This window comes from Apus apus, chromosome Z (assembly GCF_020740795.1).
Source record: "Apus apus isolate bApuApu2 chromosome Z, bApuApu2.pri.cur, whole genome shotgun sequence".
NCBI classification, from domain to species: domain Eukaryota; kingdom Metazoa; phylum Chordata; class Aves; order Apodiformes; family Apodidae; genus Apus; species Apus apus.
The window spans coordinates 532,566-550,887 of NC_067312.1; the positions used below are offsets into that span (position 1 = coordinate 532,566).

Consider the following 18,322-nt stretch of genomic DNA (forward strand, 5'->3'; position numbering starts at 1 on the left):
TGGCACACTTGGCTGGCCAGGGCCATGGTTAAAGATTAAAACTGGATCCCGTTTGCAATATTTATCTTGGGAGCAGGAGGCCCCCAGCTTGTTTGGTTTGTGGGAAATGTTGGGAAATGGTGACACTGGTGTGGAGGGACCCAGCAGGTCTGGTCCCCAGAGCATGTGGGGTCCTGGCAGTCCCCACACCATGAGCAGCTTTACCACAAGGTTACTCCTACCTTGGATGTCAGACCTTATATTTAAAATCAGATTGAAGAAACTAGTATAACATGTTGTAAAATACAGACACTGCATTAATTGAGAGTGAACCAGATGATGTGACAACTGATTTATTGTTTCTGTCTATATGATTTTAAAAAGAGTTGCCAAAATCTACTTAGAATTTTTCAATAGTCTGTTTAGCACCTAAGTGATCACTTCTATGTAACTTTGGGGTTTGGTATCCCCAAAGTATCCCACAGTGACTCCTGCTAGACAGCAAAGACTGACCATATAGATGGATTTGGCAATGCTTTAGGCTTCAGCAGTGGTTAGAGGGGGAGCCGCCTGCATGTCCCCCCACTGGGGCTGCTGGCTGCAGCCCCTTCCATGGACATTCCCTGCTGCAGGGCTGAGAGAAGGCAGCAGGACAGATGTGCTGCCCTCAGAGGCAAGGGCTTCTGGGCTGTAGAGTCCCTGCAATAGAAGGTAAAACTCCTATGCTGAAGCAGGATGATCTGTTCTTCTTACTAGTGTTCTGTGGGTAATGGAGGTGGGTGATAAGATGTTCTTGGGAGTGTAATTCACTCTGATGAACAAATGCCCTGAGCCAAACTGTCCACTGATTTACTTGTTTTGTAACACCACGTATTTCCTGAGAGTGCAGAATTTGATCCATCACGCTAAGCTTGTTGCACTGCTTAATGAAATATAGGGAGCAATAAGCAGGACCTTTGGCAACCCTCCTGATGAAGTTTTCCTGTAAAACCTTTTTGTTTAAGGCCAGATGCACAGAAGAGCTGACACACCGATGTGCAGATCCCAGGGCTTGGAGTGCCCTGTTTACCCCTCCTGATCCCACAAAAAAAAAGAAGTAGGGGCACAGTGAGAAAGCTTGAGGCACCAGGGAAAGCCAGCTGGTAAGGGGGCTAAAAAGCACCAGTAGAACTTTTGGTGAGCTGCTAATGGGGAGCGGGTGGGCAAGGGTTGTCCACTGTTGTTACTGACAGAGAGCACGGAAGGAAATAGTAATAAGGAAGAAGCAGACACAACTGAGTTTTACAGACTTTCAATGCACAATAAAACATTTTATTTAAAAACAATGCATTCAATATCGTGTTTTGGCACATGAGTCAATGTTGCAGGCACATTCACACCAAAGAATCACATTGCTGATTGCTCCCGAATGAAGCGTCGCGTGGTTCCCCACCAAGGATGCTCAGGAGGAGGATGCAGGGGTCCAGCAGCAGGAGCCAGGGCCCTGCTCACGTCGTGCCCCTGGTTACAGGCACCATGTGTGGGGCAGGCTGTGGGGCTCGGCCCCATCCGGGTCCTGGTCCTGCTGATGCCTCAGGAGCTCCTGTGGGAGCAAGGCTGGACACCACCAGCTTCACTCGCAATGCACCTCACCCCGTGTGCGGCTCTGCCATTCACCTGAGACTGTGCCCTGGCCCTTAGTGACCATCAGCCTTTGAAAAATACATAATGCTTTGCTATGGCCATTCAAGAATGAATTCTTGATCACAATTACGGCTTTTTTTAAAATATATTTATATTTTTTTTTATTTAAAACAACTCAATCAGGCGTTGAACTGTATAGCCATTAGAATAAAGACACATTAATTTACATAAAAACCTGCTTTTTCCTAAACAATCTGTTTTTGCAACCTCCATTCACAGTTATAGTTCACAAACGCTTGCTTTTTGGTCTGCTCCACAATTAAACCCGGTAGCAGAAATGACTTTGCTTTCATGTATCTTGCTACCATTCACTGAGAGGATGCAAGCAACGAAAATACAAACGCAAGATGTATGAAAGAGGAGAAGGTAACACACCTGTGTCCACTCCTGGGTACAGCCCCACTCCACATCCCCTGCCTGGGAGCCCCATCCCCCCGGGCTCCCCCTCACCCTGTAGCAGAGGAGCCGGAGCAGGATGTGGCCACACAGCACATGGGATGCTGCCCGGGGCTGGGCGGGCTCCCCATCCTGCCAGCCCCTTCCCTTGGAGCTCGACTTGTCTTGATTTTGTAAACCAAACTGTTTTGTACTTACAAATATTGATCCCATTGCATTAGGCATCCCCTCCCTGAGCTGTCTTTGCTCAATGACACGTGCCATCAGCCCTGGGAAAGGATGCTGAGCCCACAGCCATCAGTGGAAACACGGGGAGGGGTCAACCCGTTTCTCTGCTCTGAGCCCTAACGCAAGATCCTGCCAGAAAAGCAGCTGGAAAATGGGGATTTGGGCAAGACCTCAGGCTGGCCTCCGGGCATCAGGAGGGTCCTGCCCTGACTGGGGGGTGCAGAGCCCACCCTGGGCTGTGCCTGCTCCCACCACCTGGCACAAGCTGCCCTTCCCCTGGTCTCTCTATAAAAGCAGAATTCAAGGAGCATCTAAGAAAGCAGGCACAGACAAAAGGTGCACGTTTTCAGGCGCTTTCCCACATTGCTACAGCTTGGACAAAAAAATATTGATACCAAGAAGCAATTTACTTTGGGCTGTATTGCACCATTGATTTCGGGGCAGAACTCCCCATTAAAATCAATGATTCTGAAATGTTCAATGTGGTTCTGAAAAATCGATGGGGAGTTTTGCTTAAAAATCAATGATATAATATGGCGCTCTGTCAATGATTTTTCTGTATTCCCATTTCCGAATATTTGCAGCTGTTTTCCTGCTTCCATCTCTGCACTCGGCACCTCTTTGTGCCTCTGGAAGGTTCCAGCTGCACTGCCAGGGACCAAGAGGGTCCTGTCCCTTGCCAGGGGTGGCAGGGGGTCCCCCAGAGATCCCCCAAGCAGGGTGTGCTGCCTTCTGCCATAGCTGGACCTCACCCAATTGGGACCAACCTGAGCAAGACATGCTGTTCGCTTCAACTGAGCAGCATCAAACTGAGGTGCTGTGCATGAAAGCCCCTTTCCATCCCTGTCCTCCCCACTGCCTGGGGGCACGTGGGGCATGGCAGACCCCCTGAGCACAGCCGTGGGAAACAGGCTGGGGGGGTGAGCCATGGGGAGGACAGAGGTCCCAGCTGTGGGCAATTTCCCCGAGTTTGTCATGACTAGGAAGGGAAAGAAGACTTACAAAAGTAAATTATGACAAATGAACAAACTACCCTGGGGCAATCCAGGCTTGTGGTTTCAGCTCCTGTTTTGTCCCTTCCATGCCAAAACTGCCACCTACCTCTGCTGGTGCAACACAGAGACCTTCCCACCAACCTGCACAGTCACTGGCAGGTCCCTCAGTCCTCAGGCTGGCTGTGCCACCAGGCAGGGCCCTGCTCTGCCCGTGCCCCAGGGGGTCAGGCTCAGCAGCAGGGAGAGAAATGTTGCAGGTCCCTCAGGAGCAGGTCTGAGCACAGGGCTGACCAAACCTCCCAGCACCCTAGCCCTGAACAGCCCTTGGAAAAGCAAAAGCCAGAAAATGTGGGGTAATTGAAACAGGAAAGAGAGGTTCCAGCTTCCCCTGCACCCGAGGGGCAGGATCACGGCTTTGGGGCTGGCAGAGCTGTGGTGCTGTGGCAGTGGGCACTGGGAGGTGCTCCAGGCCCCTCAGGTCTGGTGTGGTACTCAGAATCTCCTTCCTCAGCTCCTGCCTCAGCTTGGAGGCAAAAAGGCTGAGAAAAATGAAAACATGCCACTATAAAATATGAATTTAAATTGGATTTTGCACTTTCTTTCAGTCTATGGTCAGTTCTCAGCATTGTACAGAATAGTAGAAAAATGTTAAAATACGTGTAAGTACCCCTGTGGTAACAAGAAACCCACCTGTTTTACAGGGCCCTTTCTCCTGAGACATAGTGGCCAACATTTTCAAACCATCAGTGACCCTAAGGTTGTCCTCTCTCCAACAGCCTGGTTCCCAGCAGTGCCAAGGAAGCCATGGCATCCTTTGGCCACCTTGGGTGACTGTTGGTGACTGGAAAATGGGGCCACTGGGTTAGTGTGGATTTAGAGATGTAAATGGAAAAATCTGGCAACTGTGTTTCCTCTTTGCTGCACTCCTGCTGTGCTTGCTTCCCTTTAAAAAACGTTTGGAAATCCCAGCACCTGGCTGCTGCTGCTGCTGGACCCGTCGGCTTCTATCCCAATACATCTCCAGAGAAACCTGGTATCATTTATCCTGGTGATTTAACTCCAAAATCAAAAGACCAAACACTATCACAGAGATGGGAATGACCCGTTTCAGCCTGGCTAATCTGGACTAGGATTTGGCCCAAATTGAATGAAAAAGCTGAAGTATTCCAAGAGCAATATAAACAGCTAGCTAATGTATGAGCCATATTCTCACCTTCTTCTTCATATTATTCCTAAAAAAATGTAAAATTCAGTAAATACGAAAATATGCAAGCGGTGGAAATAAAGGATCCACACTGAAGAACTTGCACATGACAATGGAATTCCAAGCAACTTTTGCAATGGGCCATGGCAATGTGTGCTGAGCTGCTGAGAGCAACACACACAAGAGAAGCAAAACTTTTTAAAACCAGCATTTCTAATTCTAACCAGGAAGGGGCAACAAATTAAAGAGAATTAGGGCATTTATAGTGGGATGCTAAAACATGAAAACACCTTAAAACATACTTTGTAGCGTATCTACAAATGCAAAAAGATTTGAATGTTGCTGTGGCATGAATAGCAATCCACAGAGCCTGGCCAATGCTTGGACACAGCTGAATGTGCTTGAACCCCGTGACAAGCAGGGACCAGGGTGGCTGAAAAGCATCTTTAAATTATGGAAAATATTTGAGGGTGGGGTTGGTTGCATGGGGTTTTTTGTTGTTTTTTTTTTTTTTAGAATCATATCTGAAGAATGTTTAATTGGGTTTGGGCACTTTTTAGACAGTAATTTGGCACTTCAAGATTTTGGTTCTTAGGCACAATGCGACAAGGTGAGTTTGGCCAGTCCTTCACCGTGCATCCTGTAGAGCAGCTGGAACTCTGCAGGCAGCTGGTGGGACTCCTGCCACTTGGTCGTGAACTTGGTTCCCTTCTTGTCATAGTAGTGGTACGGGAGGTCCTCCCGCGTGTTGGGGTCGAACCCAAAGGGCCAGAACCCGTACAGGTGGATCTCCTCACACACAGCAGAGGCGAGGGTGTACATGAGAATACCTGTGCTCAGCCTCTTGGGTGACAAGTGCTTGTTCTTCCAGTATCTGTGGGAAAAATGAAGGTGTGTTAGTCTGGGGTGCAAGTAACGCCACTAGGTCTGCTCCAAGGGAAGAAGGTTCCTGCTGGAAGCTGTGCAGAGCCTGTGAGCGTCTCTCCATGTTTGCAGAGAAGAGCGAGCCCTTCCACAGCTGTGCTTTGCTTGTGCAACATCTCACACTGCTCCCCGTCCTCTTCCTGTCTGTGGAAGAGCCCAGGGATGCCTGGTGTGAACTCTGCTATGGATCCATGAAGAACAAGCTGAAGTACTGACTGAAGCAATCACAAAACTGTTTGCTCCAAGCAGCACAGGGTCCTGATCACTAGACAGTGCCAACCAGATCAGGCATGACTAGAATAACAACTGGGTTTTATTTGCACAAATGGAGACATATTTTTACCAGTGAAAAGCAAGGCAAAACCACACACCTGTTAACATGTTGCATTATATTTCCTGGCCAAGCCAACTGGACCTTTAGTTGCCCTCTGTGCTCCACAAAGAAGTCAACCAGTGTTCTTGTCACCGTTGCTGACGTGTGGAAGAAAAAGGCAGGGATCCAAAGAATGGCCCCATCAAGCTTTTTCAAACTTAAAAAGAAGTTGTTGCGATCCTGAATGGTCAGAAGATTGTTGTAATACTTTTCCAGGATGCTGGGGTTGAAGGTCGTGAGATTGGTTTTCCTTCCAACATCTTTCTGGAAAGCCTCAGTTGGAGCAAAATTGCAACGAAAAACAAAATCAGATTTATCTATCTCTTGCCCACACTGGCTCCCAGTCAGGATCCCACTGTTTCCAACCACAGCACAGATGTTGTAATGCTTGTTCAGGATGGGAGACACGTCGGGAAGCAGCGACCTGAAGTTATTGCTGATAGAGAAAACGTACTTATGGCTGGAGTAATCATAATGCATCAGCTGTCCAATCCGGACACTGCTCTTGGTCAAAGAAAAATTTTTTATGACATCAACGTGCTGAAGGATTTCTTGCCTAAAATAAAACAGGAAAAGAGAAGAAAAGATGAACTTGAGTTTCCCCTCTTTCTGCAAGGCAGAGATTTTCCTTCCAGCTAGACTTCAGTTTTTCTTCTTTTTTTAAAGCAGCAGTTTCCAGAGCAATGTGATGCCATGGCTTTTAAATTAATATAAACAGATGGGAATTATGGAGCTGGCTCCTCACCTAGAGCTCTGCTTGGCTTTGCTGGGCAGTCCTGACTGACACCAGCTAAGGATGTGTGTGTGTCTCTTGGACTTAAAATACTCAAACACCGGGTTTGCTGTGTAAGCCAGAGATGTGTAGGTAACCACGAACCCTCCAACCAGCCCCTTGCTGGGGGCTGCTGCACAGCACAGCCCTGGTGGTGCTGGGACCCGGGCCTGGTGGGTCAGGCTGCTGCTGGTGCTCTCCACATGCACTTCAGTCTTAGAACAGGGCTGCGGGTCTCTGCTAGTGATGTGGAGTGAAACCAGGCAGTCTGGGATATTCAGTTGAATTACCAGGGGCTGATTTTTAAATACATATGGCTTTTGTGTTCTCATTAAGAAGGAAAGAATGACAAAAACAAGGCACTATCACTGTCTCCATTTACGTAAACATAATTCCTTAATATCTTAGTAGGGCAAGCGTGCCAGAATTTTTACAAGGGTTATTAAAGATACTTAAAAACCAAACAAAACCAACCCTACTCAGGAATTTCCCTCGCAGGGCATAAAATTAAAACACCAATACCACTTGATTTGCCCATGTTTATGGAAAACAACCTTTCTTCCAGCTTGCATCCTCCAGTGTCTAAGCATTAATGGAGTCCCACTGGGTTCCCTAATTATGGGTTATGGCTAACGGACAAGTGCAAAGGCAGATCCTGAGGTATTAGCTAAAATCACCAGAGGGGTGGCACAGAGGCTTTGGGAGGACAAGCTGGTGGTGCCAGGAATAAAGCAATGCTGAGGGGTGGGCACTGTCACACCAGCCTGGCAGGTCTCTGGAAAGGATGGGGCAGGCAAAGTGCCATCTCCTTTCTGTGGCCCATGGCTTCTTGGGGCAGCAGGAGGCGTCCAAGGCCATTGCTTGCCCCACTATGCCCACAGCAGTGCTGGCCTGTAACCAGAGGGTGACCAGGGGGAGGAGAGAAGCCCAAGCCCTGCCCACCAGCACGGAGGGGGCAGCAGCCCCATCCTGGCTCCGCTGGCTGCCTGGGCTCCTGCTTCTCTGGTGCCACATGTGGGCACAGGCTCTAAACCAGCAGGCACTTGTCAGGGCAGAATTACATCCTAAGGTGGGAATAGCTATCTTAAATGGCTAAATGTCTTTCTTTTATTTTCTAGATTTTTTTTTAGTGTATATATAGATCAGTAAGAATATATAGATGAAGTACATAAAGTACGTGTTTACTGATATGTATGTATCTATATCTCAGTAAAGCAAAGAAATTAAAGAGGCTGGCCAGACACCACCAAGTTCATGTCACAGGGAGAAAAATTAAAGCCCATTTCACTTCCCTTTAAGTACAGAGCAGCTGTGAGGAAGTTGTGGGAAGCCAGAAACCTTTTCCATTGGCACCCAGCAGGGAAGGCAGCACAGCCTGCAGCCAAAAGGCAGAAGGTGATGCACAAGGAGGGTGTTTCCTTGGATGCAGGCTCAGAGCCCCCCATCTGAGCCCCTCTCCCTGGCCGCCCCCTCATTCAGAGCCGTGCTGGGAGGCAGAGCAGCTCTGCACTTGCTCAGATCTGCTGTTCTCTGGGAAGTTCAGCTGGGTGTGTTGTGTCCTCCATGAACACAGCATTTCATGGCTGTTACAGGCTGATTCGTTTCAAGTTTTAAAAACCCAGCCATTTATCTTGGAGTAATGACAATTTCACTTGCACCCCGGGAAACTGGGTCACGTTCTGTTTGGTAAAATAATGCGTGTTGCAGCCTGGTGCCCTGCTCTGAAATAATCAATTCTTCCAAGATAGCTGTAACCATCTGGGGAAATGCTCCGATTCAGCCTTTGTCTCTCACTGCTGGCAAATTACTCAGAGCTCAGAGTGTTTAGCCGTCCCTGATTGTATTTTCTTAAATCCTGGGGGAAGGGGCAGCCTCAGGGAGGGCGAGAAGGGGGATGTGAGGGGGGGCTCACCTCTGGTGTGCGAAGGCAGTCCGGTTGAAGGCCCACTTGGAGGGCTTCTCCTGCAGCTCCTGGCTCAGCGAGTTCGTGATGGGCACGAACGAAGGGTCCAGGAACTTCAGCGCGAACTGGGACCTGGGAACGAGCGCACGGACCCACACACACAGACCCAGCCACCCAGGCAGGCAGACAGACAGACAGACACAGACACGCACGCCCAGGCTCGCAGCCCGCTACCGGCAGTGCCCTCCCCGCCCCGGGAGGCCCGGCGGCATCAGCACCATGGACAGCGCCGGCCGCTGCCGCCGGGCCGGGCTGTACCGGGTTGTAACCGGGCTGTAACCGGGCTGTACAGGGCTGTAACCGGGCTGTACCGGGCTGTACCGGGCTGGGCCGGGCTGGGCCGGGTTGTAACCGGGCTGTACAGGGCTGTATCTGGCTGGGCCGGGCTGTAACCGGGCTGGGCCGGGTGTAACCGGGCTGTAACCGGGCTGTACCGGGCTGTAACCGGGCTGTACCGGGCTGGGCCGGGCTGTAACCGGGCTGTACCGGGCTGTAACCGGGCTGGGCCGGGTGTAACCGGGCTGTAACCGGGCTGTACAGGGCTGTATCGGGCTGGGCCGGGCTAGGGCCGCCTATACCGGGCAATACCGGGCTGGGCGGTACCGGGCCGTGCCATACCGAGTTGTACCAGGCCATGCCGGGTTATAGCGGGCCGTGCCTGGCCGGGCAGGGCTGTGTCGGGCTGCTCCCCACCTCTCATCACCCCCGCGCGTTGCGGTTCTCACGGCAGGCGCGACCCCCACCCCCGGCACCGTGGATCCCCGCCCGGAGGGACCCTCCCGCTCGCCGCGGCCGGGGCTGGGGGCGGGGGGCGCCGCATCCTCCCTGCGGGCGAGGGGTCTCCGGGCGCTCGGGCCGGGCCCCCAACCGGGCCGGGGGTCCCCCCGGGAACAGCACGGGGGGCCGCGGGGCGGCGGGCTGGGAAGGGAAGGGATGGGATGGGAAGGGAAGGGCGGATCCCGGTCCCCGAGCCGTGCCGGCCGCTCCGCGCCGGGGCCTCACCTGAATCCCGCGTGGAACATGTACATGCGGGGCCCCCCCGGGCCGGCGGCGCGGGGCGCGCCCAGGACGTTGTCCTTCTTCAGCGAGACGTAGCTGATGAGGGAGAGGATGAGCAGCGCGATGCTCAGCATCACCAGCCCCAGCACGCTGGCCACCCGCACCATCTTGCAGCTCCTCATGCCGGGAGGCGGCCCCGCGGCTGGGCGTGTGCGGGGGGCGCTGCCGCGGGGCTACATGGGGGGGCGGCGGGGCCGGGGCGGCGGCGGGGAACGGGGCCGGCACCGGCACCACCGGCAGCCGCAGAGAAAATGGAGGGAGCGAGCGGCGGCGCGACGAAATGGCAGCCGGGGGCGGCCGCCCCGCCGTCCCGGCCCCGCCAGCCCCGGGGGACACGGCCTGACCCCCCGGCAGCCCCCGTGCCCCCCCACAGCCCCGGCCTCCCCTCCCCGGCCGGCAGCGCCGGTACCAGCCGGACAGCCCTGGGGGGACATCCCCAGCAACACCAGGTGTACCACTTGGCATCCCCAGTGTGCCCACCGCCACATCCTTGGGGTCCCCTGACATCCCTGGGCTGCCCAGGCTGCCTTTCCTGCCAGCCTTGGGGTGCCCTCCAGTGACCCCCAAAAGCCTGGGGGCAGCCCAGTCTGCCAGCCGCAGTGACCCCAAACAGCCCCTGTGCTGCAGTGACACCCCGAGCCCACAGTGACCCTGAACAGCCCCCCCGCTGCAGCCGCCCCCCAGCCCCGTGGGTGCATGCGGGGCTGAGGATGGCTGCACCAGGGAGTGTGGGCTGCTCACTGCCCTCTGCCTTCCCTGGGGGAGTCTGGGTGTCCTGGTGGGTGCAGGAGGCCCCCCTGCTCCCCAGCACGGGGCTGCGGCATTTCCCAGGAATGCCATCGATCCCCGTTCGGCACGGACAGCACCACAACCCGCACCCGGGCAATGCCAAACCCAGTCCTGGCTCAGAAGACCCCTCCTTTGTTAAAAGCCGGGTGTTTAGGGCACGCTGCCACCCAAAAGAACCCCTCGGTAATTAAACGCCCCCATAAATCACACAGCAAATCTCACGGGAGCTCCAAGGGAGCCTGACTTCTGTAATGGCAGGAGCGTCTCTTGTGAGCACGACTTCCCCACGCTGCAATACTCGCAGTGTTTCTTCCAGCTTTTTTCCCTTATAAAGCTCCCAGCCCCCAGCCCCCCGACAGCTCTGCCTCTGAGCCCTGAGTTCACAGAAGTGCCTGATAAATAATAAATACTGTCTTTGTAGCACCATCCTTGCTCTGGGCTATATCCTACAAACTCTCCATGCGTGAAGCTCCCTTTGAAGAGCAGGGACATGAGGATCTTGCAGGGTTGGGTTTTGTTTCAATGCATGGGTTCTTCAGCCTTGGGTGGGAGTTCGGCCTGAGTACATCCTGGAGGTCCCTGTCCTATTCCTATGGGATATTTGTGACTTTGGTGGAGGGACAAAAGGATAGAAATGTAGGAAACAATGCTGCTTTGGTACAGGAGGTAGGGTTTTTTACATGGTTCTAAGTGATTTCTGGTTGTCATCCACCCAGTGCCTGGCATCACCAGTTTCAGCTTGTCTGCCCAGGCATCCCAGGATATCCCACCCACAATCTTGTGCCTTTGGATATTTTGGAAATCAATCCTATAATACTCAACATTAGGTCTCGTATAGTTTCTGGCCATGAGGTGTCCTGGGGCAGGGTATGAACCCCAGCACGGCTTTCCTGCCATTCCCCTTCCCCCTTTCTGGCACTCCCCAGGCAGAAGAAGAGTTCCCAGCACTTGGGGACCTGTGTCACTGCTGCTGGGGACAGCTCCACCAGAGCTGCACCAAGCTGGAGGAAGGAGGTTGAAGGCCAACCCTGGGTTTGGACCCGTTTTTTTCCCTGATCCTGCCCAATCTCTCTGTGCAAATGAGGTCCCAGAGGACACTGCCAAGGTGCTTTGGCAAGGAGTGTTTATAACCCCACCTGTGCCGCAGCCTCTGGCCTCTGGCGCCCCCCGGGAGCCCCGGCAGCGCCGCCCCCGGAGCCTGCACACGCCAACAAGTTGCAGTGGGAACAAAGGCAGCTCTTGCTTCAGATTCTTCAGAGATAGCAGTATGTCAGGAGCCCCTGGAGAGGCCGAAAGTAAATGAATCAGTGCTAGAAAGTGAAGGATATCATCCGTGCTGAATGGTGAGAAGGAGTCCTAAACAGTATCTTCATTGATTTTCCTGTAATTGACATGGAGGCTCAGCCCAGCTCAGCCCAGCCCAGCTCAGCTCAGCTCAGCTCAGCTCAGCTCAGCTCAGCTCAGTCCAGCTCAGCTCAGCTCAGCCCAGCCCAGCCCAGCCCAGCCCAGCCCAGCCCAGCCCAGCTCAGCTCAGCTCAGCTCAGCTCAGCTTGGCACGGCTCAGCTCAGCTGGTCAGCCTCTTCCCTCAGAGGAGCAGGGAGGCCCCGGAGCTGTCCCGCACCCGAGCAGCGCTGCTCCTCCCTCGGGTGGACTGTTTCTCCTGCCAGGCTGTGCAAGTGGCGACGGGTTGACACGTCCTCAGGCTGTTTTGCAGGCTGCAGGGAAGGACGTGTCCGTGCCAGCCGGTTCCCAGTGCCCCGCAGGGGTGGTGAAGCTCCAGCCTGTGGGTGACACTGAGTCCTTGGCTGGCAATGAGCACCTGTCCTCAGGGAGCAGGTTTGCTGGAAAATACATCAGTGGCACACAGCAGGGAGTTGGTAGGAACTGCTGTTCAGATGAGATTTGAGGCTCTCCAAGGAGGAATGTGGCTTCCCTGTGAAACCTCTCTGCGTGCCTGGCCAGTGCTGGGTGCAGTTTTCCTCCAGACCTCCTTCCAGTAATGGAAATCAAATCTACTGCAGCAAAACACAACCTGGTCATGACTTCCCTCCCAGCTCCTGGGGGAGGACAGTGGCCCGAAGGGCCAGCACAGCCCAGAGGGGTGAGAGATGGAGTCATGGTGGGTGTCTTGCTGCAGCTGCAGACAGCAGGGCTGTGGGAGAGAGACAGGGCAGGCTGTGGCCACCAGCAGCATTAGCATCGTGCCCAGGGCAGCTGCTGGGGAGCAGGGGGTGCTGGGCAGGGTAGCAGCACCAGCCTGCAGCTCCCTGCTGACCACTGGCCACCAGCAGCATTTGCCTGGGTGCCAGTAAGAAAACAACCTCCAGGAGATCATAGAATAGTGGAATAATGGAATCACATAACAGTTTGGTTGGAAAAGACCTTTAAGATCATCAAGTCCAGCTGTTCCCCCAGCCCTGCCAAGGCCACCACTAACCCGTGTCCCTCAGCACCACATCTACACGGCTTGGAAACTCCTCCAGGGATAGTGCATCTGACGGGATTTTTGCCTATTCTGGGAAGGAAAAGTGTTTGGAACAAGGAGAAGGATGCAGCCAGCTGGAGCAGAGGAGAGACAGCATTACAGGGAGGAGACACACAGCTACAGCACAGGAAAGAAACCAGGAGCTTCAGTTCCAGTCCCAGCTTGACTGAGAAAACACCCATGGGGTTGGCTGTGTGATGCTTAGGAAAGGTTCCCACTCTCTCACTTATTCTTGGAAATGGGACATGTTCTTTTTAACTCTACAGGAAAGCTGGGCTTTGAATATTTGCCCCTGCTGAAATCAACCTTTTCTGGGCTATCTTCCTGTTTTTCCTCCTTTCTTTGAAGCTGGTGTTTAGGGTCTCCAAGCATAAGAGAGTCTCGGTCTGCTGGGCTGCACCCCAAAATAGTTTTAAAGTGTCTTTAACAGCCTGTGCTGTCAGCCTACCGGGGTGTGAAGGGCTATGAATTTATTAGCGAGAAGCATCCTCCCTCCTCAGCCACCTTTTGCAGCCAAGGCTGCTGGGTGGCAGTGCCGGGGCGGGCACAGGGAGCGCATTCCCGGGGGAAGGCGGGAGCGGCTCCAGGGACGGCTCCGCCGCGGGGCTGGGGGACCAGGCGAGACCACGGGGGGACCGCAGTGGGACCCCATCGTGACCCTGGCGGGACCTTGTCCATCCCATGGCCCAGCCCGGTGGTTTCCCTGAGTCACTCTCCCGAGGAGAGCCCCGCGGCTCCTGCTGAGGCAGCGCCGGGGTAGCTAAATGCTTTGTTGAATGCCTGCCCGCCCGCGCTAAGTGCTCTCCGCCCGGGTGGCTGCTGCACTGGGCTTCCTGGGACAGTTATTTTGAACATAAGTACCCAAAGACTGCTCGAGTCCTTTCCTAAGTGCTTAAGTTATTTTGTTTTAAAAATCTGGCACTGCATCCTGATACCTGTGGTCAGACCAGTCCCAGATATGTATTTACTTTAATTATATTTGCAAAGATGCTTGCTGGACATAAAGGGCACTCATCTCCTTCTGGCTTTACCGTGTCCAGGATTTTCTTTCAGCCTTGAAGCCCTCACTTTGGCAGCCCTGGGAGACTGATGCTCATCCCCCTGAGCCCAGGCATGGGCCAGCCCATGCATTGCTTGTGTCCCACTGGGAACATGCAGGAGTTCAGCCTCATGTTCCAGTGGAAAACAATATCACAACCCAGGAGTGATCCTGCCGTGCCAACAGGGAGGGAGCAGGGTGCCTGCCACTGCCTTCTCCACTGGAAATGCCAGCCCAGGGGGAGCTGGGCAAACCTGGCAGGATTGGGCTGGGATGCTTGGCACTATGTGGATGCAGAGCACTGCAGGGACTCATGGCACTGCAGGGACACATGGCACTGCAGGGACTCATGGCACTGCAGGGACTCATGGCACTGCAGGGATGCGCTGCACAGCAGCAGTTTGTGTCTCTGCCACTCACCCCAGCCACTGCTGTGGATGCTGTTCCCAGGGGAGGCCCCGTGTGCTGGCACATGGCTGCTGCCCTCAGGGATGGGACTGACCTCACCAAGGACGCACAGCTCTTCCATGGCCAACACTGCTGGGAGGGCTGGCCCAGCGCAGAGCGGTGAGCACGCTGCCGGGTGGCCTGCAGATTATTTGTATTTAGACCTAATCCTCTGCACTGAAAAAAACCCCAAATCTCTGCCTTTTCCTATGGGCTGATTATCACAGGCTTCGGAATGACTTTAAAAAATTAATCCTGGGGGATGAGACTGGTTTTGGAGCTTCGGGGTGGTAATGGCCGGACATTGAGGAGGCTGGTAAACAATCCTTTCCCAGAGCCAGGGAATTAAGGCTTGGTTGAGCTCCTGTGGTTCAGATGCACCTTCTGATGGAAGGGACCCTAAAGCTCATCCAGTCCCAACCCCCAGCATGGTGAGGGACATGTCCCACTAGACCAGGAGCCCATGTTCCTGCTGCCAGGCCTGATGGATCTGTAACTGTTATGAAGTGAGCCATGAATATTGCATGTGGATCCACTTCTTGGAGCCTCCACTGCCTGGGTGTGGGGGCTGCTGTCAGGAAATGCAAGCAAGGAGGAATAGCTGGGGAACAGCTCTTTGGCTGCCAGAGGTGGAAAGGGGGCTTGGGGGTGCTGAGCAGCAGGGCAGGGGCAGGAGGGACCAGCTGGGGGTTGCCCAGCTCCAGGGGCTGTGGCCAACAGCTCCCATGGACAGGGAAGAAGGGGAAGGGAGAGAGACTGACTTCCAAGTCTCACTGCCAACTTCTGCAATCATTTTTAATCCCCGAAAGCAAAGCTACAAGATCCAGCATGATGGCAGAAATGCTGTGGGCTTCTACAGAGGCCAGGATTCATCCCAGCATTCCAGGTCAGGTCTGTCCCCCCTCTCGGTGGTCCAGGGCAGCTCTGGGGGACTGAGGGGGGTTTGGACCACAGATAGAAGAGCCCCTCCAAGGGGGGTTTCTGCAGGAGCTTATCCAGTGACATTCAGTCAGGAGCTGGAGATGAGGTCCTGGCTGAATTTTCCACACTAATTGACCCAAGAGGGACCATCAGCTCCACTGATTTCATTAGGATCCACCAGGCAGGAGCGAGAGCAGAACTTGGCCCCCTTAATTAAGAGGACTGTTGCTAAAGGTGGAATGATGGAAAATAATTAATCCTACAGAAGAACACCCAATGCTGAGAAGGTGAAATACATAATTTAGGAAGCATGATGCTGTTATGCAATATTAATTGCAGACAGCATGTCTGAACAGCACGACATGCAGGCAGTCGTGCTGTGAAGCTGCTGAAGAAGCCAACTTAGCTCTTGGGGTTACATGAAGGGCCCAAAGAGCTCCAGAGTAAATGGCATCCATGGTGGGGTCCAGCTGGGTTTGGGGGGAGCAGGGGGTTTGCAGGGCTTTGCCAGCCCACTGCCCAGGCACAGGGAGCTCATGTCCCCCCTCCGAGAGCTCTGCCAGTAGAACCTCAACCAATTTCATTAATTACAGCCCTAATTGTGCTAAGGGAACTTTGACCTCCTAGAGGGACCCTTGCCCTTCTTGGCTAAGACAATTGGATTATTCCTACTAGCGCTGATTGTCAGGGCCTTCTTTGCTGCTAAAATATTCTCTCTACTTCCTAATCAAATGACTTAAAAAGGCCGAACATGGAACTTTCAACAGCAATAACGAATACGCCTATTTATTTAAGCAGGCACAAGGAATAGTAATTCAATAGGCAATTTCTAGAGAGGGCTATAAATGAATGGAAGCAGGAGGTCCACTTGTCTCTGATGATGCTCTAACAGTCAGATACTGGATATAAAAAAAGCTCCTTCAGCTCTTTCTCTTTAACCCAAAAGGAAGCAGAGAAATGCCTTGGAAATCGGGATTGTTTGTCACACCAGGGACGAGGATAATTCAGGCGGAGGATTTTACCACTGTTGCAGGACCAGCAGCTTAAATCCCCTTGTGTGGGGTGCAAAGCATTGGCAAACAAGCACTGAGACGTCTCGGTGCCCTAGGGGTGGGCAGCAGGGCAGGGTGGGCTCCCATCCTGTGGCACACAATTCCTCGCTCCCGCAGCATCCTGTTTGAAAACGCTGCATCAAGGAATTATTTCTTAAATGACCATGATTTTATTTTCTAGTCCTAGCTAATGAGCTCTTTGTGTAATGAATCATAAATTACTTAGAGCAAGATCTTTCTTTTACTTAGAAAGGGTAAAAAATTGGCGGCGTCTCCAGGCTGTGCCTGTCGTGCCCGCACGGCTGTGGGTTTTTCCAGCTGAAGCTCAGATAGGCACAAGCCCTAATTTTGCAGATAAACAGCTTCTATTTCATTAAATGAGATCTGCACAGAATGTTTGTCTTAGTTATTTCCAGAAAATTAATTCATAGGGCTTAATCTGTTTAGCATCTGATTAATGGGATTTTTAATCACCCATAATAATGACAATAAAAGGCTTAAAGTAATAACGGAGGAAAAGGTGTGTATTCGTCTTTGCTATTCCCATTGTCCTGACAGTCATCAGTGCTGCACAATAACTCATGATATTTGGCATTGTTTCTTTCGGAGCTATTGATCAGATGAAAAAAAAAAACAGCCTTGGTTGGAATCTGATTCATTTAACCATTTTTGTAAAATTACCTCCTACCAGGAGAGGTGGCTTTGAAGCAAGGATTTCAGCCTCCTCGAGCCAAGATACATCTGTACCGCTCACTCCTGTGACACCAAAACCACTAGGCCCACGTCTCCAATAATGAAATGCCTGCTGCGTGACACCTAAACCCATCGTTGTTGTCAGATGTGTCACGGGGTGCAATAGTGATACATTGGAGAGTGAATTTAGTGTAAGGGTGACCCCGCTAGGGCTAAGAACGCTGTGCTGGTGGGATGCGGCTTCCGTGCTGCTGAGCCGGTGCCAGGGCACCTGCCCTGTGCCATGCCACGGGCTCGGAGGTCCTGCCTGCCCACTGGAATCTGCCACAGGGTGCCAAAACCCGGCCCGTCCTCCCCTTCAGTGGCTTTAACACACTTGCTGAACCCATTCTGTGGGGGTGCAGAAGGGCCACAGCTCCCGGGCACTGCCGAGTGTGGGGGCCAGGGCAGGGCTGGGCTCTGCCTCCCGCTCTCCCTCGCCCTGCTATCCCACAGGATGGCTCTGCTCCTGGCCCTGCTGCTGCTGCCGTGACATTCCCACGCCGTGTGGTGGGGCTGGGATGTGATGAGGCTCTTCCAGGACCAGGGACAGTCAGGTTTTGTCGCCGCCGTGCAGGTAGGAGCCACTGCTTGAGAAATAGGCTTCTCTTTTAATTTTTGTGATTTATTTGCTTCCTTGCTGTTTTAAAGGAAAAGATGTTTTTTCTTTTCCGAGGATCAACCATTTTCTTGTACGTGCATGTGAATATGATGCAGGAATGCCCCTGAAATGATGGAATAATGGAAAGAGGGGAAAGCTGGAGCAGCTCTGGCTGGCATTGCGCCCCGGGGCACAGGAGCTGCGCGCTGCTCTCCTGGCTGTGACAGCTTTGCCTTCTCCAGGGGAGAAACGAGGATTTTGGTCTCAGGCTGTGTATTTTTGGCTCTGGCAGGGTGAGCGGGAGGTCAGGGGGAGCGCAGCACTTCCCGGGCAGGAATCAATAGCTCTGGCCAGCCGCTCTGAGCTGGGAGCATGGGCAGGGATGCCGGGAAGCACGTGCTGAGCAGGGCCACAGGCACCAGCTCCTCTCCCCGGGCTCCTGCCCCTTCTCCTGCCCTGAAACAGGAAAGAAATGGATCGATTTTGTATTTTTTTGGGGCGAGGGGAAATTGCAGAATGAAGATGACTTTGAAAGAACGAGATGGATGGGAGTAACTGGAGCTCATCCTCCACGGGGGAGAAACATGCAGCACAACGGAGGGTGTTAGTGATCCATCCTCCGGTCGGGGCTGCATTGGGGGCTCCACCACCCGGGGGCTGGAGTATTGGGGAGGGGCTC

At 53.3% G+C, this 18,322-nt stretch overlaps 1 protein-coding gene across 1 annotated transcript; it reads right to left on the reverse strand.

Moving 5' to 3' along the window:
- Positions 1-1,269: 1,269 nt before the first annotated feature.
- ST8SIA3 (ST8 alpha-N-acetyl-neuraminide alpha-2,8-sialyltransferase 3) lies at positions 1,270-9,708 on the reverse strand. The gene is made up of 4 exons (XM_051643429.1): positions 9,520-9,708; positions 8,467-8,589; positions 5,781-6,338; positions 1,270-5,359 (listed from the first exon to the last, which is right to left on the reverse strand). The coding sequence occupies exons 1-4, from the start codon at positions 9,696-9,698 to the stop codon at positions 5,077-5,079; spliced, it is 1,143 nt and encodes a 380-aa protein (XP_051499389.1). The 5' UTR covers positions 9,699-9,708; the 3' UTR covers positions 1,270-5,076.
- Between the last annotated feature and the right edge of the window lie 8,614 nt (positions 9,709-18,322).

Bases quoted from the DNA above. Each gene is read 5' to 3' on its own strand.
- ST8SIA3 (XM_051643429.1), bottom strand. From the start codon at position 9,698: ATGAGGAGCTGCAAGATGGTGCGGGTGGCCAGCGTGCTGGGGCTGGTG. The intron at 6,339-8,466 runs GTGAGCCCCCCC...GTTTTATTTTAG, and splicing joins ACTGCCTTCGCACACCAGAG to GCAAGAAATCCTTCAGCACG. The intron at 5,360-5,780 runs GTGTGTGGTTTT...TTTTTCCCACAG, and splicing joins ATAATGCAACATGTTAACAG to ATACTGGAAGAACAAGCACT.